Below are 26794 nucleotides of genomic sequence, written 5' to 3'. Positions count from 1 at the left end.
AGGATTCTAGCTGGTGCCACTGCTACTGGTTTACACTTCAGCTCTGTCAAGGCTGGACAAGCCGAGTGGATGCTGCATGTTCTACCACTCTGTTCCTATGCCTCCTGTGCGGTCAAAGCTGTATGAATGGATGCACTGTAGTAGAGGACCGAATCACCTGGGACCCAGTTTGTAAGAGTATCTAGAAAATAACTTTCACTTTCAGCCCTGAAAGAACTAGTCCATATTATTGTATTCCTAAAAGTTTCAGAAAGGTAGTCTGTGGTCAGCTTGTATTTAGACAGCTACATGGAAAGCAAAAGATACTTTTCATATTTTTAAAGAATTTTATTTCAGTCACCATTGATTTCTTCATCTTCCTTTTGAGGTCAACAGAGGGATTTTATCATGAAACATCATAGTGATAGTTATCTAAACAAATTTCATTTTGTTCTGAAAGTATGTAAATGGAGAAAATTTTAATAAAAGGAAGTAGATGCCTTATATATCCTTGTATACATAAATACCTAATACTATATTCACCTGTACCTGGCATCTGGAACAAGAGGCTCACAGTTGAGGAGGTGATAGTAATTCTCATGCATATCCATTGTACTTTCCCTCATGGTTATTGTACTTTAGTGTACGGATAAACCGTGAGAACCTAATAGAAGAACTTGTAGGAAATCCGAGCTTTAATATTGCAGACTCTCATTTTCAGTTCAGTGCCTGGACCTGCTCTGTACCTCCAGAACGGCCTGTTTTCAGGGCCTCCTCAGGTGTGCCCTGGTGCTGGTCCACTCCTGCCTTCCGTTTCCTTCCTCTCCCTCTCACTCTTCTTCCCCTTTCCTTTTTCCATTTTTTCCTTCCTTTTCCCCCTTCTGCTTTTGCCCTCCTCCTCACATCCCTCCAATTCCAGTCTCCAAAGTTCAGGATGGCAGACATGCTACCGTACCTGGCCAGCCTACCAGTTTCAATCATTTGTGTGTGTGTTAACTATTCAGAATCCAAGGTCTCTCATCAAAGCAGTCTCTAGCTCTCTCTGGGCCCACTGTTTACTCAAAGGAACTGTAGTTTTATTTTGCAGGATGAAAGTTCCTTCTTCTAATGGTCCACAGAATCAATGAATCAGGGCTCATAGGGGCTCACAGAGACTGAACCTACAATCAGCAGCCTGTATGGGTCTGACCTTAGTCCTCTGCATGGATGTTGTATTTGTGTGTCTTGGTGTTCTTGTGGGGCTCCTAGCAGTGGGAGCAGGGGTGTCTCTGGCTATTCGCCCACTTTTGGGACCCTTTCCTCCTGCTGCACTGCCTCTTCCTGCCTCGATGTGAGAGAGATGCCTGGTCTTGTTGTAACTTGATACGCTGTGTTTGGTGATACTTCTGGGTGGCCTGCTTTTTCCCTTGGGAGGAGGAGTGGATGTGGAGGACAGTGAAGGGGTGTGTGTGGGAGGAGTGAGGAGAGGAGGGAGGGGACATTGCCGTCGGGATGTAATAGTTGAGAAAATAGTAATGAAGATACATCTCTGAAAAAATCCTTCTACATATTGCAACTGTGTGTGTCAGTATTTAGCCTACTCTCTAGTCTTACTTCTTTATAGAGGCACAATTAAATGCGTCTTTGAAATCCTTGTTACGTCACTATCAGTTAATGTGTCACTCTGCTGGCATCATTTGTGTAGCTCCTTGAGTCAGTATTTACTTTTCCTATGAGAATCTCAGAACATTAATGTTTGCTTCAGCACAGTTTCTGTTCCTGGAACAGAATGCATGAGGCTGGGTAAGTTATAAAAGAGGCTTTCAGTTCTGGAGGCTGGACAGCTTCTGGTAAGGATCTCTTCATGTCCCATGCATGGCAGAAGGCAGGAGGATGTGAACAAAGAGAGGAGAGTACAGAGGAGGTGTAACTCTGTAGCAGCCACTTTCCATAATAACCAAAACACTTTGGATACCACACTCATAACCACTTACTTCTTAAAGGTCCACCCCCTCTCTGGAACATTACATGAGGGACCATACCTTAACACATGGTTTAGTAGATCCAATCATGTTCACACCATAGTAGCATCCTCAAACCTGGAAGTAGGAATATATATCTTCTTGTGGTATGTGTGTTGGGGGGCAGGCATCTGTGTAAGTTTCTTTCAAATCTGTATCCAAGACTGCCTGTCCTGTTTGATAATCCCAGCTGTTATAGTGATGCCTTGGGGACCCCTCCTAGGATACTCAGGCATGTGCAGGAAGTTGTAGCATACTTGCTGTTCGTGAACCAGAGATGATGCCTTTGTTACCAGGTACCATTTTCTGCCTCACTGTTCAGAGGGTGGAGACGAGTTCTGATGGTTTCCCTGGAGATTAAGAAAGGGAAGGGAGGTGCTGTTAACCAATCATTGAATTCAGTGTTGCTGAGTTTGAGCTGTTTTGTCTTTTTTGTGCTTTTGGATCTTAAAGTACAGCTTGTTTACTTGTTTAGAGCATGTAGCTGAACCTGGGCATTGGTCCAGGTAGGAGATGTTGCTAGAGTTCACATTATCTAGATAAAACAGTCAGAATATTGGGTAAGAGAAACATTTGCTGATGGTTTTCCTGGGTTGCTTTCAAGTTGCATGAAGGTGATAGAATTCATTGGTCGGATGTCACTGATAAATATGATTTATTGTTGCTACTCTCTTGTAGCTGTTAATGTATTAGGTGTCAGATAACTTTCCAGATGTCGTTTTGGTAACTGTTGAAAATTGAAAACATGCAAATTTAATTTTTAGTGCAGATTTCACTAAATAACACTTTAGGATACTATTACAGTATTCTAAATGATCATCAATGCCTTTGAATGCCTGACTTCAACAAAATGGCTCCTTTATCTCATACAAGAATGAACAGACCCAAAGAGAACTGTGGTCACCTGAGTTTGAATATTCCCATGTTTCTTCTAAAATTGATTTCTTGTAGATAAATATTAATAAAATACACATTTTTGTTCATTCATTTGTATAACTATCTACATAGCTATCTATAGCAACAGTATATTGTGGTTTTGAAAGACCCTTCCCTCAGAAAACCTGTGCAGGGCACATTGGGATAGCTGTCACAAAGTGCATCACAACCCAAGCCATTTATCTGGGATGAGTCTTTCCTGGGTCCAGAGTATTCTCAGCTGCTGTTTCCTAGGTCCTCCTCTAGCAACCCCTCTACCCTCACCCTGTGCACTGTGCTCTGACTATCGCCATGGTTTTCTTCTGCCTTCTTATCATTTTATGTCCTTACAATGTATTTTCCTCTTTATCTTTGTGAATATACAGTTACAACCTAATTAGCTCTAGCTTCTTGTTTAACTATTAATTTTTTCCCTGACTTTTTCCTTGCTTCTGAGAATTGTCTTGCTTGTTTTGAGTTTGGGGAACGCTGCTGCTAAGGGTTTAAGTTTCTGTGGCAGATACTTGCTTCATATTCACTCTGCATGCCTTGTTTTGTAAGGCCTTAATACTGGGCCATCTAAACAACATAATCTTCATGTGAGCACTCAGAAGAACAGAATCACATTATCCTCTTCTTTTTATAGAGAAACCCAGAAAGCAGGCTGCACAGCATCCTCTGTGACAGGTGATGTCAGTAATTACCACCTTTCAGTGTGACATGGACTCCTCACACTGTGATCTTCACAGCCACACTCTGCTGGCTGCTTAGGCCAGCCTCTGTTTGTCTATGAGGACCTTGCCCTCCTCCACACTCTCTGATTTTGTGTATCTTTAAGTCCTCATTAATTTATTCTTGAGCCGGGCATTGGTGGCGCACGCCTTTAATCCTAGCACTTGGGAGGCAGAGGCAGGTGGATCTCTGTGAGTTCGAGGCCAGCCTGGTCTACAAGAGCTAGTTCTAGGACAGGCTCCAAAGCTACAGAGAAACCCTGTATCGAAAACAAAACAAAACAAAACAAAACAAAAAAAAGACAAAAAAAAGAAAAAGAAAAAAGAAAATTATTAATTCTTTGCACAGATAATCACTGAACACCTATTACATAGTAGGCGCTGAGTCAGACATCAGGTGAACACATGGATGATAAAGAGATGCTCTCTGTGTTTTCCAAGTGAACAGACCTAAAGAGAATTGTGGTCACCTGATTGTGACTGTGGTCTTTTCCCCAGTTCCCGTGTTCTGTGAGTCCCCATGCTCAGCACAGACCCTCTCTGCCTATACCAAAGCTTTCCATTTAGTTGCCTTGCCTCAGCCCCTCTCCTCATGCCTTGTTCTGTAGCTGGAAGCAAAAGCAGACAAACAGTCCAATGTGTTAAGTGTTGTAGTAAGAGCCTCTGACCCAAAGAGATTTTCTGCAATAAGATACACCAAAGTTGAGCTTTTTTAGAGTTCTGGGAATTGGGCTGGGGGGATAACATGCTCAGTTGGTTAGAGGGCTTGCCTATCATTTCCAAAGCCCTGGGTTTGATCCCCAGCACTGCAAAACCTAGTCATGGTGGCACACACCTATCATCCCAGCACTCAGGAGAGAGGTGGCAGTAAGAAGATCTGAAGTTTGAAGTCATCCTTGGCAACAAAGTGAGTTCCAGGCAAGTGTGGGCTACATGAGACTTTGCTTTACAAGAAAAGAAGTAATAGTTAAGTGATGATGGGGGAAAATGTCAGAAAAAATAGTGCATTGCAGAAATCCCAAGGGAAGAGGGAAAAGCATGGTATGTATCTATGTATCACCACAAGACTGGCCTACCGGTAGGGTTCTGGCTGGTGAATTGTCTTTCTCCTTCTGCAACTACATGGTGTTTCTTTGACTTGGCTTACTCTGTCTTCCTCTATCTGCTTGGAATTCCTGCCTTGCCTTATTCTACGCTGCAATAGGCCCAAAGCAGCTTCTTTATTAACCACTGGTATTCACAGTGTACAGAGGAGAATCCCATATCACCATATGAAGTTGATTATTCTTTTTTCAAGGTCTGTGAAAAATTGTGTTGGCATTTTGATGGGGATTGCATTGAATCTATAGATTGTTTTTGGTAAGATTGCTGTTTTTAATATGTTGATCCTACCTATTCAAGAGCATGGGAGATCTTTTTATTTTCTGATTTTTTTTTTTTCAATTTCTTTCTTCAAAGACTTAATGTTCTCATCAAATAGGTCTTTCACTTCTTTGGTTCGTGTTACCCCAAGATGTTTTATGTTATTTGTGGCTGTTGTGAAATGTGATGTTTCTCTGATTTCTTTCTCAGCTTCTTTATAATTTGTGAATAGGAGGACTACTGATTTTGTTTTGAGTTGTTCTTGTATCCTGCCACATCAATGAAGGTATTTATCAGCTGTAGAAGTTCCCTGGTAGGGTTTTTGGGGTCACTTATGTAGACTATTATATCATCTGAAAATAGCAAAAATTTTACTTCTTCCTTTTCAATTTCAATCCCCTTGATCTCCATTTGTTGTCTTATTCCTCTAGCCAGAACTTCAAGAACTATGTTGAATAGATATGGAGAGAGAGCCTTGTCTTGTTCCTGATTTTAGTGGAATCACTGAGTTTCTCTCCACTTAATTTGATGTTGGCTGTCAACTTGCTGTTTATTGTTTTTATTATGTTTAGATATGTTCCTTGTATCACTGGTCTTTCCAAGACCTTTATTATGAAAGGGTGTTGGATTTTGTTGAAGGCTTTTTTCTGCATCTAATGAGATGATCATATGTTTTTTTTTTCTTTGAGTTTATTTATATGGTGGATTACATTGACAGATTTTTGTATGTTGAACCATCCCTGCATCTCTGGGATGAAGCCGACTTGATCATGGTGAATGATTTTTTTCATGTGTTCTTTGATTCAGTTTTCCGGTGTTTTATTGAATATTTTTGCATCTATGTTCATGACTGAGATTGGTCTGTAATTCTTTTGCTTGTTTGAGTCTTTGTGTGATTTGGGTATCAGGGTAATTGTAGCCTCGTAAAAAGAGTTTGGCGATGTTTCTTCTATTTCTATTATGTGGAACAGTTTAAGGAGTATAGGTATTAGCTCTTCTTTGAAGTTCTGGTAGAATTCTGCACTGAAACCATCTGGTCCTGGTCTTTTTTTGGTTGGGAGGCTTTTGATGACTACTTCTATTTCCTTGCAGGTTATAGGTCTATTTAAATTGTTCACCTGGTCTTGATTTAATATTGGTATGTGGTATCTCTCCTGAAAACTTTCAGTTTTTTTTATATTTTCCAGTTTTGTGAAATACAGGTTTTTTTTTGTTGTTGTTGTTGTATGACCTAATGATTCTATGGATTTCCTTAGTGTCTGTTGTTATGTTCCACTTTTCTTTTTTTGGATTTTTTGAGACAGGGTTTCTCCATAGCTTTTGGTTCCTGTACTGGAACTAGCTCTTGTAGACCAGGCTGTATGTCCCACTTTCCATTTCTGATTTTGTTAATTTGAATGTTCTCTCTCTGCTTTTTGATTAGTTTAGATAAGGGTTTGTCTATCTTGTTGATTTTCTCAAAGAACCAGCTCTTTGTATTCATTGATTCTTTGTAGTGTTTTCTTTGTTTCTATTTTATTGATTTCAGCCCTCAGTTTGATTATTTCCTGTCATCTACTCCTCTTGAGTGAGTCTTCTTTTTGTTCTAGAACTTTTCAGGTGTGTTGTTAAGTCAGTAGTGTGAGCTTTCTCCACGTTCTTTATGTGGGCACTTAGTGCTATGAATTTTCCTCTTAGCATTGCTTTCATAGTGTCCCATAGGTTTGGGTACGTTGTGCTTTCATTTTTGTTGAATTCTAGGAAGTCTTTAATTTCTTTCTTTATTTCTTCCTTGACTCAGAGGTGGTTCAGTTGAACACTGTTCAATTTCCATGCGTTTGCAGGCTTTCTGCAATTAGTGTTGCTGCTGAATTCTAACTTTAAATCACAGAGATATAGTAAAATACAGGGGGTTATTTCTATTTTTTGTATCTGTTGAAGTTTGCTTTGTTACTGAGCATGTGTCAGTTTTAGAGGAGGTTCCATGAGGTACTGAGAAGAAGATACATTATTTTGTGTTTGGATGGAATGTTCTGTAGATGTCTGTTAAGTCCACTTGAATCATGACATAAGTTAGTTCTCTTATTTCTCTGTTAAGTTTCTGTCTGGTTGACCTGTCCATTGTGGAGAGTGGGGAGTTGAAATCTACTATTAGTGTGTGGGGTTTGATGTGCAAAGCTTATGAGCTTTAGTAATGTTTCTTTTACGTATGTGATTCCTTGGATTGGAATTTTCCTTCTGGTACTTTCTGTAGGGCTAGATTTGTGAATAGGTATTGTTTAAATTTGGTTTGTCATGGAATATCTTGTTTTCTTCATTGATGATGATTGAAAGCTTTTCTGGGTATCGTTGTCTGGGCTTGCATCCATGGTCTCTTAGTGTCTGCAGCACATCTGTCCAGGACCTTCTGGCTTTCATGGTTTCCATTGAGAAGTCAGGTGTAATGACAATGTATTTGGGGTATAGATGTTCAAGATGGAGACTTCATCTTGATGGATTGTTCCTATTATGAATATAAAGTGTCCTTTTTCATCTCTTCTGATTGATTTTAATTTGAAGTCTATTTTGTTAGAGATTAGAATACCTACATTCACTTGTTTCTTAGGCCCATTTGATTGGAAAATTTTTTCCTAACCCTTTACTCTGAGGTAATGTTTGTCTTTGGGGTTGAGGTGTGTTTCTTGTATGAACTCAATTACCTATAAAAAGGCACAGGCTAAGAGAATGGATATGAAAGTAAGATCCAGCCTTCTGGGTATCGTTGTCTGGGTTTGCATCCATGGTCTCTTAGTGTCTGCAGCACATCTGTCCAGGACCTTCTGGCTTTCATGGTTTCCATTGAGAAGTCAGGTGTAATTCTGATAGCTCTGCCTTTACATGTTTCTTGACCTTTTTCCTTTGCAGCTCTTAACTTTCTTTCTTTATTCTTATATGTTTTACATTTTGATTATTATATGATGAGGGAAGGTTTTTTTGTTTGTTTTTGGTTTTTGGTCCAGTTTATTTGGTATTCTGTAAGTTTCTTGTACTTTCATAGGGATATTCTTCTTTAGGTTGGATAAGTTTTCTTCTAATATTTTGTTGAATATATTTTTTGTGCCTTTGAGCTAGAGTTCTTCTCTTTCTTCTATCCCTATTATTCTAAGGTTTGGTCTTTTTGTGGTGTCCCAGATTTCCTGGATGTTTTGTGTTAAGAATTTGTTGGATTAAATGTTTTCTTTGATCAATGAATCTGTTTCTTCTATAATATCTTCAACACCTGAGATTCTCTCTTCCATTTCTTGTATTCTGTTGGTTATGCTTGCCTCTGTAGTTCCCATTCATTTACCCAGATTTTTCATATCCAGAATTCCCTCAGTTTGTGTTTTCTTTATTGCCTCTATTTCAGTCTTTAAGTCTTTTTTTAAAAAAAGATTTATTTATTATGCATACAATGTTCTGTTAACATATATACACCAGAAGAGGTACCAGATCTCATTACAGATGGTTGTGAACCACCATGTGGTTGCTGGGAATTGAACTCAGGACCTTTGGAAGAGCAGCTAGTGCTCTTAACCTCTGAGCTGTCTCTCCAGCCCCAGTCTTTAAGTCTTAAACTGTTTGAACTGTTTGCTTCACCTGTTTGTTTTTTTCTTGGTTTTCTTGGGTATCTTTGAGAGATTTATTGATTACTTCCAATTTTTTTGTTTGTCTTTTCCTTTATTTATTTAAGGGAATTTTTCATTTCCTCTTTAAAGGTCTCCATCATTCTCATAAAGTTACATTTAAAATTGTTTGCTTCTGCTTTTTCTGGGTTAGGATGATCAAGTCTTCCTGTTGTATGACCATTGGGTTCTGGTGTTACCATGTTGTTTTTTAGGTTGTTGAATGAATTCTTACATTCGCGCCTACCCACATCTTACTCCAGTTGGTGCTGGCAGTGTGTTTGCCTCTTGATCCAATCCTTGCAGTGGCTGTCTATGTCTTTGGGAACTGTTCTTGGTCTGCTCTGTACTGTCACTGTCTGTGTCTCAGGGAGCCACTGAGGTCTCTCTTGTCTTGCTCTCTTGGTGTGCACTCTTGTTAAAGCTCTCTTGGCCCACTCTGTGCGGTTACAGCCTGTGCTTCAGGGTTCTTCTCTTGGACCTCTCTCTCTTGGTCCTCTTTGTGAATTTGCAGCCTGTGTCCAGTCAGAGCTCCCCTGAGGTTGTGGGGGGACAGGCAGGTTTGGGGCCCAGTGGGACTTGTAGTTTACTGGATCCTACCGATGGGATGGAGGTGTTGGAACAGCCAACCTCCCCAAAACGTTTTCATCGGTTAGTTTATGAGTCTAGTTTTATCTGTTAGTCACAGGATATTTGGCCCAACACAGAGTGAAGGGCAAGGAGTGGCTATTGAGTGGGCTAAAGACAGCCCAAGGCTCTCGGCCTGCAAAATCGAAACTCTCCACATCACTGAAATTCTAATCAGCCAGTCAACCTTTTCAGACAGCTTCTTTCCAGAAGTCTAGTCTACAGGCTCAGTGATGATGGAGAGTTGTTCAGAATTGGATTTAGAGAGAAAGCTTCATAAGCTGAAGTAGCTGATCTGTTGGGGTCTTTGTGTAACAGTTCTCTCCCAGACTGTGCAACCGGACTCCTCGGAAGCTAGAGACGCGGTGTTTGCTGCCATGTTCTGATTTTACTGTTGCTCCGATAGACGCTGTGATTGAAAGCATCTCAGTGGGTGGAAAGGTTTATCTCAGCCTGCCAGTCCCATTCCATCTTTGAGGGAAGTCCAGGCAGAGGCTCAAGCAGGAGCTGAAGCAGAAACTGAAGGAATGAATGGTGCTTCCTGGCTTGCTCAGGCTCATACCCAGCCAGCTTTCTTACCCAGGACCTCTTGCCCTGTCAGTGGTGCTGATGCCACCATGGTCATCTGGGGTTGCAGGAAAGGATTCTTTTCCTCTGATGATTTAAAGAATAAAAAGGCAGGAAAAGTAAAGTCTCAGCACTCAGCCAGATTTTATTGAAAGCAGCAGCGCACACAGGAAGATACACAGAGACAGAGGTGATGGGCCTGGGACCCAAGTTTGTGTGGCAGAGCTAAAAACTTTTGTGTGTTCAGGTATAGAGTGGCTTCCTTCTCAGAACTGGGTGGTTTGTGCTACTGTATGGCAGTGAATAATCCAGACAAAGGAAGGAAGCTGATCTCCTGCCAAAGCGGAGCAGTATATCCGCCCACCTGGATTTGAGATTCTCACTGGGGTTCATAAGGCCACCCAGTCTTTCTCTTAGAGAGGGAGAAAAACATTTTAAATGTTTAAGTGAGTAGCTCATTCATCCACCTAGAGCCTCTTTGTTCTTTTTGCCTGTCTGCTGAGGATCTGACTCCTTGTCCCTCAGTGCCATCTATAGTGGGCTGGGCCATTCTGTATCAGTTAACAATCAAGCCAGTTCTGCATAGGCATGCCCACTGGCCAGTCTGTTGAGATTCCCCTCTCAGATGTCTAGGCCATGTCAAGTTGACAGTCAAAGATAGCTCAGGCATGTCACATGAAAATTAAAAGAAAGACAGAGGCAGGTTTAAGTAATCTTTCTGGGGGTTTATATCTTGGTGTGAGAAAATGAGGTTCAAGTGTCTGTGGCTAGTCTTGGGGAAAAGAAAATTTTAGTTTCTGTAGCTCACCTTGGGGGATAAAGGAAGTGGGAGAAAGGAGAAGGTAGAGGCATTTCTAAGGCCTTGGTTCTGTTGCCCTTCGGATTAAAGAACCAGACATCTCAAGGCTTCATGCTCTGGGTTGTTGTTTTCTATTTCCAAAACAGCAGGAGCTTCCTGTGGCACTTCCCCCAACTGGCGTAGCTCCCTCCCTTTACCACTCTCCTAGGCCCTCCCTTTCCCTACCATACAATGCATGCATGCTGCAGTTGCCCTTGCTCTTGTATGGCTGAGAAGCGTAGGTTCCCCCAGACCACACAGCAACACAAAGGCCACTGTGGAGCTTGTGCTGTTGAGGAGACATGGTGAAATCTCTGAGAAAGGCAGAGGCACATTTTGTTCTAGAAGAAATTACTTCTCTTAAATAAAACAAGAGAGCTGGGACACAGCTCAGTTGGTAGAGTGCTGTCCTTTCGATCACAAAGTCCTGGGTTTTATTTCTCTTCCCCAGCATATAAACCAGGTAAGGAACATGTCTGTAAGTCCAGCATACAGGAGGTAGAGGCAGACATCAGAATTCAGGAGGCCTGAGACACACGAGACCTTACTGCTAGAGCAAAGATCACCAGTCAAAGAAAACAGGGAAGAATTCTTGAGTACTGTAGGACAGATCAATAAGAACTTGAATTCGGAAGCTGGAGTGGTGGCTCAGTGGTTAAGAGCACTCCCTGCTCTTGCAGAGGACCCAGGTTCAGTTCCCAGCACCACATCTGACTGTTCACACTGCCTTGCATCTCCAGCTCCCAGGACCCAGTGCCCTTTTCTGGACTCTGCAGGTCCCCACATGCTTATGCACCCCCAACACATATTTACATATCATTAAAAATAAAATCTTAAAAATTTTTTTAGTATTATGATCATTTTGTTTTGTGTATGTGGCTATTTTGCCAAATATCTGTGCACCACCTCTGTGCCTGGTGCCCTTCGAGGCCAGAAGATGGTGTAGAACTGGAGTTACAGACATTGTCAGCTGCCATGTGGTGCTGGGAATTGAACCTGGGCCCTCTGAAAGAGCAGCCAGAGCTTCTAACCACTGAGCGATCTCTCCAGACTCTAAAAATAGTCTTTTTTTTTTTTTTTAATTTTTTTAATGTTGTTTTTTGAGACAGAGTCTCTGGATAGTCCTGACTATCCTGGTATTCAGCAGATCAACCTGTCCTCTAACTCACAGAGATTCACCTACCTTCTGCCTCCCAAGTGCTGGGATTAAAGGTGTGCACCTGATTGTCTGGCCCCTAAAAATAAAATCTTAAAAACAGGCAATAAAACCACTTACACTTTAGAAAGCATAGACTCCGCAGTAACATAATAAAGTAACAAAATGAATTGAGAGGAGAAACACAGGGCCAAGGGAGTGCGTGGAGGACCAGCTTGCAGGGCCAACAAGTCAGTTGGAAGCAGCTAGAACAAAATGCTCCCCCCTCCCCCCGTGAACTAACAGAGCTCAGACATGACTCCTGTGGTGAATGCAGTCGGGCACCAGGGCAGGGTATAGGAAACCCGTGGAGAAGACAGATGACTGCCCTTCCTGGATGTGGCCAGAGGGAGGGAGGGACTCGTCCAATCTTTCGTTCAAGTTTCCCTTGCAATTGTGTTTTGAGTAGCAAAGAAATGACTGCTTCAGGCATCGCTCATTTGGAAATATGCAAGCATTAACAAGTTGGGGGCTATGAATGTCCGTCTGCTTCCTTGAAGAATACTAGTGAGATAAAGGCTTATAGCCCAGAGAAGGAAAGTCCCCTCCGAAGCAGCTTTATTTCCTAGCATCACAGTTCAGAACGCCCCTCCCCCAGCTGGCATGCTTTCCAAGTACTCTGCTGCTTCTCATACAGCTCAGCCCCGGTAGGACTGGCTGATAGAAAAAAAAAATGTTATTCCAGATATCTGCTAATTATTTACCCTTTCTGTCCTTTTTTGGAGTCTCTCAAGTAAATCTGGATGATAGGTTAACATATGAGAACAAACAGATCCAGTACCATTTTCTGCCATCAACTGGAAATTGAACTTCTATTATTTGTAAGCCAGCAAGTATAGCTTAGAATCATTACCTTGTATATTGCTGTAGGAGAACCATAGAGCAGAAGTGAAATTGGTTTCGGGAATGGACTTGTCATGAATTATTCATTAACTACTCATTCCTTGGAAGTCAGCTGGAGGAAGTAGTTGGTCTAGTTTGATCGCAGGAGGGTAGCACTAAAGTCCAGCAGCAGAACAGTGTGGTTCTGCTGGCTGCTGTAGAGCTGCAGGGCAGCTGCAGTTCAGGCACAGCCTGTCCCTGCACAGGGTACCATGCTGCCTGAGAGAGCGGCACTGAGGACACACCCATGCATTCCTGTTAGAAGATGAAGCTTCAGGTAGGAGAAGTGTCCTGTCAGCACTTCCCAGGTTTCTCACTGACTGAGGGATGCTATAACAAGCTCTGGAACCTCAGAGTTGCTCAAGGATCCTTCCCTGGAAATACCAAACATTAGTCTTGTAGTTCATATTGCCAGGGATGTAACTTGTTTCTAATAGAATGTGCTCTAATAGACTATATCCCTTGCATTTGTCGAGCATATTCCTAAGACAATAAACTTTTAAATGTCATGTCTCAATTTTTTATTGTCGTCCTTTGATGTCAAATATCTTTTTATTAATGTTGACCATTTAATTTTGAATTTTGTAGTTTGACTTTGAATTCTGAGAAAAATAGCTTATTATTTGAATCAGTGAAGCTACAGACTCTTCTAGAGGAGGCATTGTCTGCAGACTATCTCTGTTGTTTCTATGGGAGAATCTGGAAAAATAGACAGAAGATGGAACAAAGGGTCTTTGTTCTGTTTGCCAATGTTATTTACCATGTATGCATGTGAGCTATTGTGTGTGTATGTATATGTGTGTATGTGTGCACATATGCATTTGCAGACTAGACATGTAATTTCATTTAATGGTGCTGTTTTGATGTTGCCTTTTGCTTTGTCCTTTAGCTTTTGTATGGATGATGTCTTTGTTTGTTGAGACTGTAAGATGCTCCTGAGCTGTAGGACACAGAATTACATAAAAATAATCAGGACCAAATCTGGTAACACTTTTTTTTTTTTTTTTTTTTTGAGACAGGGTGTTGCTGTATAGACTAGGCTAGGCTTAAACCAATGATCCTCCTGATTCAGCTTCCCAAACACTGTGAGTATAGGCATGGGCCATCATGCTCAACTTTCCGACTGCTTTTCATTAAGCTCTATGAATGTGAGGTCTTAGTTTTATTTGCCATCCCCATTCTTAAGGTCTTAGAAGAATACCTGGCTTGTAGTTGCTAGCCAATAAGTGTGTCTCTAAACGAGTGCATTCTTAACTAAGATTTCCAATAGCTTTTGTAGAAAGTAGTATAACTTCAATAATTTATTTTATGTGTATGAGTGTTTGCCTGCGTGTATGTATGTGCACCATGTGTGAGCCTGGTTCCCACAGAAGTCAAAAGAGAGACTATGAGAGCCCACTGAAACTGGAGCTGCAAACAGTCGTGAGCTGTTCTGTGGGTGCTGGGAATCAAACCCTTGTTCTCTGGAAGAGTAACTAGTGCTTTTAACTGCTGACTCATTTCTCCAGCCCACATATATAATTTCTAAGAAAAATGTCTATTCATTTGTTTACATAATTAATAATAAAAATCAGTTTTGAATACAAAGACCCTTAGTAGAAAATGCATTGGAAAAGATTGTATTCTTCAGTACATTGCTGCCATAATTATTATTCTAATTTTAGCATGTTGTATGTTATAATTTAAAAAGCATTTGTCAGTCTGTGTCACAGGGAACTATGTGTTTATTTATTTATGATTTCAAAAGTTTTAAATTTTGTGTATCTGGTACTTAGCGATATTAAGGGAAACAGTGTCTTCCAGTAAGACACAATATGTTTAGCTGGGTGTGGTGGTGCATGTCTTTACTCTCAGGGCTGAGGGCAGGCTGATCTCTGAGGTTTAAGGCCAGCCTTCTCTATACAGTGAGACTTTACTTTTGGTTTTTTAAAGATACACTCTGTTTATGAGCTCAGAGTTACCACCAGTGTCATCTCCTTTAATACTCCCCTCAGCCATCTATAAAGCCCGCCTTATAAAAGAGACAGCTGAGGAGGGTGGAGGAGTGTTCAAATCCCTGTCTTTTAAAGGACCCAGGTTCAGTTCCTGTCCTTCATGTCAAGTGGCTCACAGCTGCCTTGAGCTCCGAGGGGCACAGCATACTCTTCTGGCCTCTGAGGGTATGTGCATACACATGGCATACACTCACACAGACACACACATCTAAGAAAAAATTTTAAATACATTGTAATAAAGAAAAGTAACAGAGAAAGCTGAATTCCAGAGTCTAGGGGAATGGATCCTGAACAGGTGTTAGCTGTTATGTCTTACGTCCAGTCAGCTCATCTATTTTCCTAATGCTTGTCACTTTGCTACTACTTAAAGTTCTAAAAGGAATTAACAAGCAAAGCAGAGCAGACAGCTACATGACTATTAATTTAGGTTGTACTGCCTTATGATTAATGATGCATTTTGTCTTACTTTGAGTAAGTTTACCTTAGTATATATGTTGAATATCATTTTATAAGTCATAGTCACAATCCTGTTTATGATTTTGGGTATGTGTGTGTGTGTATACACACACACATACATTTTTTTGGCTAGAATCCACATATGAGGAAAAACATGCATTTTCCCCTTTCTGAATTTGTAAGCTATCAGTTATATATTTTTCTTTCCTTAAATGATTTTAAATTTCAACTAAAGCAAGGTGCCCAGTCATAATCCATATTTCTGTTGCCTAGGTATTTTCATTTAGCAGTCAAAAATGTAGCTATTGAATGTTCCCAATTTCTTTAATTAGAGCCATCCCCCCCAATAGTTGCAAGTTGAATTAACACAGTATCAAATAAAACTAGCTGGAGTATCAAAGAACTGTTTTTCTAACATTTCCTCCATCCTTGTATTCAGTATGGAGGAGTGGCAGGGGAGACAACAGAATGTGAACACATAGCACACTGAATAGTAGCAGTGCTAGAGTTGTGCTTTTAGTCACCTTAATCCCAGCACTCAGGAGGATCTCTGTAAGTTCAAGGTTAGCTTGATCTGCAGAGAAAGTTCCAGGCCAGCCAAGGCTACACTTGAAACCAAAGTGTTTTCAGAGTAAACAAACAAAATGGATACCTTAAACCAAGTGCTCTGAAAGCAAACCATGAAAGGTAGCCAGCAACTAGAATCCTAAACAACCATCTGAGAATAAACTACTAGACCAAACCAAACCAAGGTTTGATGAGAGCATCAGAACACCAACCTCTACCCATAAAGCAGTGTCAGGCTATCAGTAGAAGGACCAATACCAGTACCTGGCTCTGATCTGGGTGACTTCTCCCATTAGGGTGACTTGGCCTTGGGGTTCCACATTTAAGGCACCATAACTAATGATGCAACAAGTAAAGCTCTTAGAGAGAGTGAGACTGACTATTCTAGCGCCAAACTGGAGTGCCTGTGACCCAGGAACACAAATATATGTCATCCTAAATACAATGTTCCAGTATGGTAACAGTTTCATGAGGTTTTTATAGTAACAGTGTAGTATGAGAGCAGTGAGCAGGCCTGCTTTTCATCCTGCTCGGCTCCCGCATGGTTAGTTTTACACTCGAAATAACAACACACACTTTTAAACACTGCTTGGCCCGTTAGTTCTAGCCTCTTATTGGCTAACTCTCACATCTTGATTAACCCATTTCTAATAATCTGTGTAGAACCACGAGGTGGTGGCTTACCGGGAAAGATTCAGCATGTCTGATCTGGCGGCTGGCTCCATCGCGTCTGACCTCACTTCCCTTCTTCCCAGCATTCTATTCTGTCTACTCCACCCACCTATGTTCTGACCTATCAGGCCAAGCAGTTTTCTTTATTAATTAACCAATGAAACAACAGATAGATAGAAGACCCACCTACATCATAACAGAACAAAGAAAATAACAAATTATGGCCTTGGTCATAATACACTGGTGGAAGCATGAGGCAGACAAGTGACATCAAAGCAGAGAAACCTTTGTAAGAGGCCTCAGAGTCTATCTAATGACATATTTAGTTCTGGGTAGGCAACAACTATGAATCTGTTTATACAGTCCAAAATTACATTCCTGGTAGTCACTGTTAGACTTTAGGGTCAGAAAGGAAGGAAAGCCAGAGAGTAAGAAAAAGTTGTGATCTCTCTGTGGGGAGCTGTGTTACAGTCACATTGTAGACACAAGCAGCACGTACAGTCAGGTTCAGGCTGTCTCTGTGGGAAGCTGTGTTACAGTCATATTGTAGACACAGGCAGCACGTACAGTCAGGTTCAGGCTGTCTCCCTGTGGGGAGCTATGTTACAGTCACATTGTAGACACGGACAGCACATTCAGTCAGGTTCAGGCTGTCTCTGGGGAGCTGTGTTACAGTCACACTGCAGAAACAAGCAACACAGTATGGCCAGGTTCTGAAGCAAGAGAACTACAATTTCCCAGACAAAGCAGGGTGCACCCTCTTCAAGGTCTCCTAGGGAAAGGAGGGGCTTAGGTTAATATGTGACCTGTATTGTCTAGGTGCCTGCTGGATAGGATAGAGCTTGCCAGGAGCATGAAGCTTGGCATGTGAGGGAGCAGCCGGAGGGTCTGTGATTCACAGCCACGGGAGTTTTAGGTCATACACAGCAGTGAACAATGAATGATTATCTTAAAAAAGGCTTTAGATCCCCAAGGTAGTTTGGCTCTGGACCTGCAATACTCTAATCTCCTCACAATCAATGATATTCTGGTCAGATATCAGCCTCTTAATGTGTAATGTAGGTGTGATTTCTTGTCAGCTAACAAAACAAAGAGGTCTATCTAGTGCCCCCTCCCCAATCTGTCTTTAGGCACATACAGTGAGGTTTCTGTTTAAATGGGAAGAGGGTACGAGGTGCACTTAGTTAAGCAGTTCTGGTCAAAGAGGTACCCATCCATGACTCTGAACTATGACTTGAAAGTATCTTAAGACAGTTATTGTGGCTTTATTTTTATAGTTCCAGTACCCTGCTCTTTCCTTGATAAGTTCCTTTAGGGAAAGGACCATTGTTTTATTTACTTTTGCCCAAATTTCCAATTTTAATTCCTAGGAATATACATCTAGTATAGTGGTGTGTGCTTACAGGAATAACTTGTTACTAGAAGTGTCGTAATTGATTGTTTGTTCTTTGTATGTCTTTAATCACAGCTTAATAATTGCTACCTGTTTTGACTTTCTTGCAGAATGAGAAGACTTTGGGACATTCCATGAGTCATCCAAGCAACATTTCTAAGGTGAAGTGCCACCAAAATACATTATTTTGTACTCTGGGACTTTTATGTTCTTAGAATTTACCTGTATTAAAACTCTCATTTTTTTGAAAATGGGGAGGTTGCATGTAACATGTTCTTGTATGCATGCTAGTACATGTGTATACATGTTCCCGTATGCATGCTCGTGCATCTGTGACCTCTGGAAGCCAGAGGTCAGCATCAGGTGTATTCATTTATTGTTCTCTATCTATCTCACTTTTTTGAGATCGGATCTGTCTGGCGCTCATTAATTCAGCAAGACCAACTGGAATCCAAGCTCACTTTCTTGTGCTCAGGCGGCAGGCGCTGTGCCACCTCAGCCCTTTCCCAGCCCTCTTTTCTTGATGATTTCTATAGTTTGCTCTGGGACCATGTAAAGCTTGTGACAGGTGTCATTTTCCAGTGAGGCAACTTGGAGTGTGTGCCAGGGGAGGTGACTTCTAGAGAAACTCCATCCCCACCACCTCAAATCATTCTTTTCAGGCAGAGAACTCTCAGGCACCAGAGTTTGTTTCTCCAGGTAGGAATGTGTTTGGCTGGAAATGGATTTCTATGACTCGGGTGACAAGACATCTGAAGTAAATAGTCCAGAGCTGAGTTGCTCACGGTGTTTCCAGGCTCGCCCTTCCTTTCTGGTCCACCGTTCTTACTGTGTTGTCCTCATCCTGCTTGTCATGTGGTCCCGTGCTGCGTCTGTCCCTCCCGCAGTGTCTTCCTGTAGATAGCTTTCTAGAGACTCATTGCCTGCTAGGATCTGGCCCAGGGGACAGCAGCTTCCCACAGGGTCTTTCTCCGGGTAGTACTCTTACCCCAGATCAGTCTGACCCCTTGCCCAGGCATGATCATGCAGATTACTGTGTGGGTTTGAGCCTTTCCCCATGTCTTTGTCATGCAGAGTACGGTCCTGACAGGAAGACTTGAACAACATAGCAAAAACCTGTCCTGCTGCCTCGGAACCTCTGAGGTCCTCTAAAATGAAGCTACGTGTGCTCCTTGCTTGCTTTGTTTGGGTTTGAGAGGATCTCACTGTTATAAGTCCATACTGGCCCTTGAGCTAGCATTTCTTTTGCCTTCTCTTCCAAAGTGAGGTCATAGGTAGCACAGCACTGCCCCTAGTGCGTGCCTCGTTTTCATTTATAGCTGCTGTCAGTGTATTCATTAAAGTCAGTCCTCACCTTCCACCCTGTTCACCATGAGCTTCCATGGTTCTCCCGTCTCCACCTCCCCTCTCTCCATAGGAGCAGACATGCACTGATTTGGCAGTTTACATGGGTCCTGGGGAGTCAAACCGGGGTTCTTGTGCCTGTGCAGCAATTACCTTACTCACAGCACCATCTTCCTGGTTCTTCACTTAACTGTAACCTTTCATATCTTTAAGTTCTGCGGACCCTAACTATATTTCAGCTTCCCCATCCCAGCCAACCTTTCCCTCCTTAATGCTTTTCTCGGTTGACCTAATAATTAATACCCTTCCCCCCTCTCACCCTCTTTCTTTCTTCCCTTCCTTCCTTCCTTCCTTCCGTTTTCTTTTTGTTTTGAGACAAAGTCTTACTATGTAACTCTGGCTGTCCTGGAATTTACTATGTAGACCAGGTTGGCCTTGAACTCACAGAGATCTGCCTGCCTCTGCCTCCCAAGATTGAAGGCATCGACCACTGCCCACTTAATAATTATTAACTTACCGTGCACCTTGCTGCTTTGTTCTTTCCCCATGGTTACTGGAGTTAGAAGTGATGAGGTTTTAACCTCAGTGATACCATGTTTTCCTAGTGGGCCCACCAAGTAGTTTTGGGTCTGCACTCTGAGGTCATGTAGGGGTGACACTTGGTTCCCAGAGGGTGTGAACTGGGGATTTAGCTAGTGAACTGCTGTAAATATACTAGTCCCACCTGAACCTTGCGAATACTTTAATTCAAGGAATATAACTAATAAACAAAAAAAACCTAGCCATGGAAACTATCCCTGATGCACAAGCCCCACTGCAGAAATACGTGAAACGGGAAAAATGAAGCAGAATGTCCCCTCTGATACATAGAAATTCCTCAGTAATGCATTCTAATACAAGTGAATTACATGAAATTCTAGACAAAGAATTCAGAAGAATAATTGTAAAACACCAAGTTCCTCCTACCAGTCCTATAGGCTCTAGGAATAGAAGTCAGTTCCTTGTACTTGACTGTTAGCTGAGCTGTTTCCTGGGGTCCTTGGCCTGCTGTTTAAATGACTGAACTCTGATGGTCTGTTCAGTGAAGTCATCCCAGAGCACACTGAGGACTCTGGAGTCAAAAACCTCTTCTGCCACCACCCCAAAACTCTGTAATAATTATTCTTGGTAGTAAAAAAAACAACTGTTTAAAGAAAGCTACATTAGTGAAAGGTCCTTTTGAGTGAACTATACATACACAGACAAAGCCCTTTGATCAAACCCATCACTGATGATTTTAAACCTTTATATGGTCAGAGCTTTAGTTTCTGGAGCTATGAAGCATCTTTGCTCAGAAAGTGTGACCTTTGGTGTTTGTTATAAATATTGTTATTTTGTGGAGAGTCTGGCTGTGGAGACTTCAGGAAGGCAAGTCTTAAGAAAGCATTTCTGCTGCAGCTTTTCTTCTTTCAGTCTGTGCCCTATGGCTCTCATTGTGCTGGAGACATACTGCTGTCCACATGACTGGGTACCAACAGGCCAGGAAAGAAGAGAACTCAGTGTTAATGCCACTTGCTAGGCAGCAGTGAGTCATTTATAATAGAAATACTTTTGTATTCAGTAGTTCTTTATTACACATTCTCCCCCATGAATTCTATATTGTGTCTATTCACTTTTTAATGACCAGACTAGTTAATTGCTCTTGCGAAGGCTGGTTCTTGGCACAGCCTTCCAGCAAGAGCCGTGATGTATGTATCAGAGCAGCCACAGAGTAGCCTCTTCTTTAATTGTAGCTCACTGTTTAGGATGGGTACAACTGGGTATTTATTTATAGAAAGGAGCCTCTGACAGTGAAGCATTGGCTTTCACAGAGTAATTTTACTAAGCTGAGTTTTTTGAGATATAATCTCAGTGACTCCAGATACCCAGTGGGGCTGGGTCTGCATTATGAAGTCAGGCCTGCTGAACTGGTGCTTAGCAACAAATCACTACCTTTTAGCTTGGAGTGGGAGGACAGTAACCTTTAGCAGCTTCCTGAGAAAGAAACACAAATTAAAAGGTGCTTTGATAAACAGGATCTCTAAAATACTGTGTCCCACCCTGTTGGCCATGAGATGTGCTCCCATAGCTGCCTTTGAACAAGAGAGATCATCTTGGGCTGTGTGCATGGCCTTAGAGGAATGCTTGAGTACTTAAAAGCATTTTGGTACTTGATGTGTAAATAAATTGGTTTTCAGTTTCTAAGCACATGCCCACACCTTGCTGGTTTTCTTGTTTTTACTGGGGGATTGAAGTCATTTGTGTATAATAACTAAGTAGCTTGACATTTTTTCTTAAAACTTTGTGATCTAATAAGAGCAGACACTTTTGTGTTTGTCATTTGGAGGCTTGTTGGGGTTTGGGTATTACCTGCTAAGAATACCTTGTAATATTTTTCAAGAGATGGTTGATGAAATCAGGGCAGGCCCGTTAGTAGAGGACTCATCTTCTTTCCTAAATAAAAACTGGGCTTTATCTTTACCTTCATGCCTTTCCTATCTTGGACCACAGCCACTGTCTTGCTGTACTTGGTGTCTGCTGCCAGACACAGACCTGTAGTGATTATTTTGTTTGTTTGTGACAAATAAAGCTTGCCCGGAGGTCAGAGGGTAGAGCTAGCCATACTAGTTAGCCATAGAGGTCAGACGGTGGCACACACTTTTAATCCCAGCACTTGGGAGACAGAGGCAGCCGGATCTCTGTGAGTTCAAGGGCATCCCTGGGTTACATGAGATTGATCTAGTCTAAAAGAGAAACAGAGCCAAGCAGTGGTGGCTCACACCTTTAATCCCAGCACTAGGGAGATGGAGACAGGAGGCATATGGCTGGGCAAAGAGAGGAATATAAGGTGGGAGGAGACAGGAGCTCAGGATTCAGTCCGAGGTTTTGTAGAGAAGGCTTCCAGTCTGAGGATTCCTAGAGACTGGATTGCCCATTCAGTCTGAGGATTCGATAGAGGTGAGAACTAGTGACTGACTGCTCTGTTTCTCCAATCTTTCATCTTTCACCCCCTAATATCTGACTCCATGTTTTTATTATTAAGACCAATTAGAACTCGCACTGCTCAGACTGTTTTGTGAGTTCTCTGTGATGCTCCTGAGACGGGGATTCTGTAGGAAGTACGTAGGCCTCACAGTGTGAGGCTTCCTGCATGACTGAGGCTCTGTTATCGGGCTCTGTCCTCCTGCCTCCTAGCTCTGCCTCATGTCCTTCCTCTGCTTATGCATAGATATGGTCACTCCCATTATGCCCCTTTGACGTACATTATTTGGAGTTGAGAGAAGAATGGCAGGTATTTCTCTTGACTCAGCTTTCCAAATGAAACCCACCTCTTCCCAGGACACTGACCCTGGTTGGACACAGTTTTCCAGATTAGACCTCATCTCCTCCACAGTCCAGTCCTTTCACAACCCAGCAAAGTGGATTTGGTTCCTGTCTAAGCTAACAGAGGAACTGGCTAGGTAATTCCCTCTGTCTTCCATCCCTTGTGGGGTGGAGCTTTTGTTTATACGTCAGTACCCCCAGTTGAGTTTGACCCACAGCACAGATGAGGTTACTGCACAGCAGTGAAGGTGTGAATACACATGGGCCTTCCATCACGTTTTCAAGGGGGTGGGGTAAGCGAAGACTTATTTCTCTCTTGTGTGCTGTGCCTTCATGATATATTTTTGGCCTTTGCTGTGGCAGCTAAACAGAGCTGGCTCATGAGTTTTCAGTCTCAAAGTGGTCGGGGGACTAGAAAGTAGAGAATACCAGAAATTACAGGAGTGCGGGCATTTTAAAATAAGTCTCGGTCTGCCTCCCTGTGTGATTGACAGTAAAGCTTTGGTACCACAGACCTTGTGTGCTTAGCTCATCATAGGTGGAGCTTCCAAGGGGTGGATGGGGCCTTTGGTGACTGCCATGGATTGAAGATGCTGGGAAAAGAGAAGGATGGTGCATAGGCCCATGCAACTTGAGGTGGAGAACTTAGTGTCCTGAGACCCATTTCTCACTTTATTTCAGGAAAAATCCTGGGAAGTGACAGAGGCTGCCCTGGGCTTGTTATTATCATATCTCCAAGTAAATTAAACTTTAGATTCTTAAGAACTCTGTCTAGTAGTGTATTTAAAGAATATGCTTGTCTTAATTTATTAATGTTGCTGTGAGAAAGACCATGACCAAAAGCAACTTAGGGGAAGAAAATATTTACCTCATCTGATAGCATACTGTCCCTTATGAAGGGAAGTCTGGCCTCTTTTAGCAGGGCAGAAACCTGGACACAGGAGCTCAAGCAGAATCATGGAGAAACATTTTTATTGATTTGTTCTCTCAAGGATTGCTTGGCTTGCTTTCTTATACAACCCATGGCTACCTGTCCAGGGATGACTCTTCTCATAGTGATCTGAGCCCTCCTATATCAATCATTAATCAAGAAAATGCCCGCACAGACTTGCTTACGGGCCAATCTGATGAAGGCATTTTCTCAATAGTCTTTCTTTTTTTTTTTTTTTTTTAGATGACTCTGTGTCAAGATGACAAAAAAAACTAACCAGCACAGTTGACCCCTTGTTAACTAGATTTACTGATTTATTACTATTAAGCCATAACCTTTCCTTTCCTTTTTATCCTCAAGTTTCCATGTTGCCATCACAATATAAAACATAGTATATAATTTTAAAAGTCTGTGTCTTTAAAAATTCAAACACATTAAAAGTTCAGTCTCTTTAAAATATCCAAAGTCTTTTTAAAATACCCATTGAAGCAAAACCCAAGTACAGATGTGTAAGTAGCCCAGTGGAGCTTGATCTTTCGGGCTCCAGAGGACTTTGGGCTGCTCTGTTCACTGGCTCTGCCATCAGCAGTGCATGCAGCTTGTTGCATAGGCTTCTGCTAGCTGCCCTCCACCCTGCCGTTATTCTTGTTCATCCCACAGTCCCGGCATCTCCATGGACTGCATTTTCAGCAAAGGCCTCCAGGCCTCTCTTCAGGACCTCAACCCTGCCACAAGGTGCTAAACTTTCACTTTTCTTCATGACCCCTTCAACCTTGGCATCTCCTCTGCGACTGAGGCTGTTACCTTTCATCAGTGCCCTGTCTGGATTTACACAGTGCCAAGCCAGCTACTGTCCACAGACCCTTAAACCTTGCAGCTCTCATGCGAACCAAACCTGTACCATCTGGAAGAGTCTAGTACATTATTAAGTTCAGCTACTAGTTTGAGATACAAATTTGACCATCTCTGGACCACATATCTCTGTGGTCATCATGAGGGAATGCTTCCCAGAAGTTTTCACCTCAATGATCTGGTTTCTTTTAGTCCTTACTGGTTCTTCATCTCCACCATTAATTGTCCTAGTAAAGCAAAAGTTTCACTTCAGTGATTCTGGTCTCTTGTGGATCACAGCTGATTTTTCAGTAATGGCTGACCAGAAAGCACAGATTCTTAACTCCAGCTATCCTATGAATGGCCCTTTCCTCTACAATATACAATCCAGGCCTTCATCTTAACAGCTCTGCTCTCCCAAAGTTCCAAGCATTTTCGCAGTCCTCTCCAAAGCAACATGGTCAGATCTGTCACAGCAATACCCTGTGATCCTTGTACCAATCCCTGTCTATTTCTGTGAGAAAGACCATAACCATGCAGTTTGGGAGAAGAGTGACTCATCTTACAGTAACCAAGAACTCAAGCAGAGCAGGAACCTGGAGCAAGAGCTCAAGTAAACCCATGGAAGAACATTGCTGACTGGCTCGCTCCCCATGGCTGGCTCAGCCTACTCTTTTATACAGACTAGGGCTGCCTTGCCTAGGGGTAGCACTGCCCATAGTCTGGGGCCTTCTACATCACTCATTAACTAAGAAAATGTCCCCACAGGTTTGCCTACAGGCCAACCTAATAAAAGCATTTTCCCTGTTGAAGTTTCCTCTTCTCAGGTGACTCTAGATTCTGTCAAACTGACAAAGAGACTAACTAGAACAATGCCCAGTGTCTGTGTGTGTGCTCAGTTCTGCAGTGTAGATTGCTTGTTGACTCCGATAGGCTAAAGAATGAGACCGGTGACTTCAGTATCTTCATATACCATATTAACATGTAGCTTCTGGGTCAAATTTCTTAAGATTGAGTTAGATTAGAGATGTTTAACTTTATGATACAAGACTTCTTTCCAGACTGGTATGCTTGAACTTTGGCAGTAGAGGAGAGAAGACAGTTTCTGGGAGGTGGCAGTGCTGTTTGGATGGCTGATGCCTCATTGGTGGAGTACCAAGATGAGTGTATCCTCTTAGTGTGCATTCAGAAAGTGAGGCTAGTTCTCAGTCACTTGTGGGCCAGGGAGGAGCTCTGAGTGTACTCTCAGTAAGGTGAACAGAGATGGAAATTTACTCAAGGAGCGTGATTCTTTTCCTGCAGTTTGTTGGGTTTCACTGAGCAGATTGTCACTCAGGCTCCCTATTCTAAGAAGGCATGGATGTGCTCATAGGCGTGTGCCATACAATGATGTTTTGAGCAGCAGTGGACTGAATAGTGATGGCAGTGATCCCAAAGATCGTAATGCAGCTGGAAAGTTCTAGTAACACTGTAGCTGCCTGAATGTCGTGCGGTGCATTACCTCATATGTTCGTGTTGGCGCTAGTGCAAGCCCTCTGTGCTGCTGCTTCCACAGAACTACAGCTCATAAACTGGGTCCAGTAATACACAGTCATGGCCTGCACACCATGATCGGCCATCGTCAGTGTAGGGTGCCTTCTGCTGTGAGCCAGGCGTGGTGGCACACACCGGTAGTCCCAGCATTTGGGAGCCTGGAGCAGGAGGACCCACTGTGGGAAGACAGTGTGGAAATGCTGTAAATGCGACAAGGGCTGTGAGACAGTGCCCTGCTCCACACCAGCAGCCTCGCCCGCCTCGGGACCACGTGGACTAACTGGCCTGTGCCATCTGGGGCTGGGGAGAGCCTCTGAGATTTGTACAACAGTAAGACCTTGCAGGTTTCACACTAAGCATGTGTCCTCATTGTCAGAAAAAGAAAGGTGTGTGAGAGGTGCCAGGGTCCTGAAGGCTAGAGAATGGGTTTCTCTGATGCCTAGGGAACCACAGTGGCTTTACATTTTTAGTGTGGCCCTTCTTCCAGCTCCTCTTTCTCTCCATCCATTTCTCATTGTAATAAATCATCTCTGTCTAGTCTTTTCCTTCCTTCTGGCTTGCTCACTGCTATTCATGGCTCTGCTATGTCCTGTGAGCTCATTACAGTTCTTTCAAGTTTGAATTTCTTGAGTATGTCTCTTAATCCTCAACTCTAAGATTAGATTTCTTGGGAAGCCCCGTATGCCCCATCTCCTCTTCAGCCAAGGTCCTTGGCCCAGGGTTGTGACAGGCAGTAAGACTTTGAGGCTCAGCACTCTGCTTCTGTGTGTAAGGTGCTCAGGGAGGAAACCACTTGGCAGCCTTGGGGAGCATTGTCTCAGGAACCAGGTGAAGAGGAGTGCTGGCGGGAAGACACCTGGCCTGCTTTCCTTCACATTGCTGGGGTACCTTATAGGACTCGGTTTCCGGACTTACTAGGAAGTTTATATATTTGCATAAGGGGGAAAACTGCTGAATCTTCAGAGCTTGGAAGTATGGTTTATGGTCTTAGCTGTATTTTATATCTCTTAGC

General features: G+C 42.5%; 1 protein-coding gene across 5 annotated transcripts in view; it reads left to right on the top strand.

The window, feature by feature from the left end:
- Marchf8 (membrane associated ring-CH-type finger 8) overlaps window positions 1–26794 on the top strand; it is a 69144-nt gene that overhangs the window by 33725 nt on the left and 8625 nt on the right. For 4 of the 5 annotated variants that reach the window (XR_009056353.1, XM_057757993.1, XM_057758199.1 and 1 more), the window contains exon 3: window positions 17912–17962. Coding sequence is in view for 4 of the 5 variants with exons in the window: in XM_057757993.1 (XP_057613976.1) it covers window positions 17912–17962 (51 nt within the window). In the remaining variant the exon portion in view is untranslated. Of the gene's footprint in view, window positions 1–13738; window positions 13805–17911; window positions 17963–26794 lie in introns of all 5 variants that reach the window. The other variant, XM_057758117.1, reaches the window with a different exon arrangement.

This window comes from Chionomys nivalis, chromosome 1 (assembly GCF_950005125.1).
Source record: "Chionomys nivalis chromosome 1, mChiNiv1.1, whole genome shotgun sequence".
NCBI lineage: Eukaryota > Metazoa > Chordata > Mammalia > Rodentia > Cricetidae > Chionomys > Chionomys nivalis.
The sequence above is the reverse complement of the archived record's forward strand: the minus strand, read 5'-3'. Positions and strand labels throughout refer to the sequence as shown.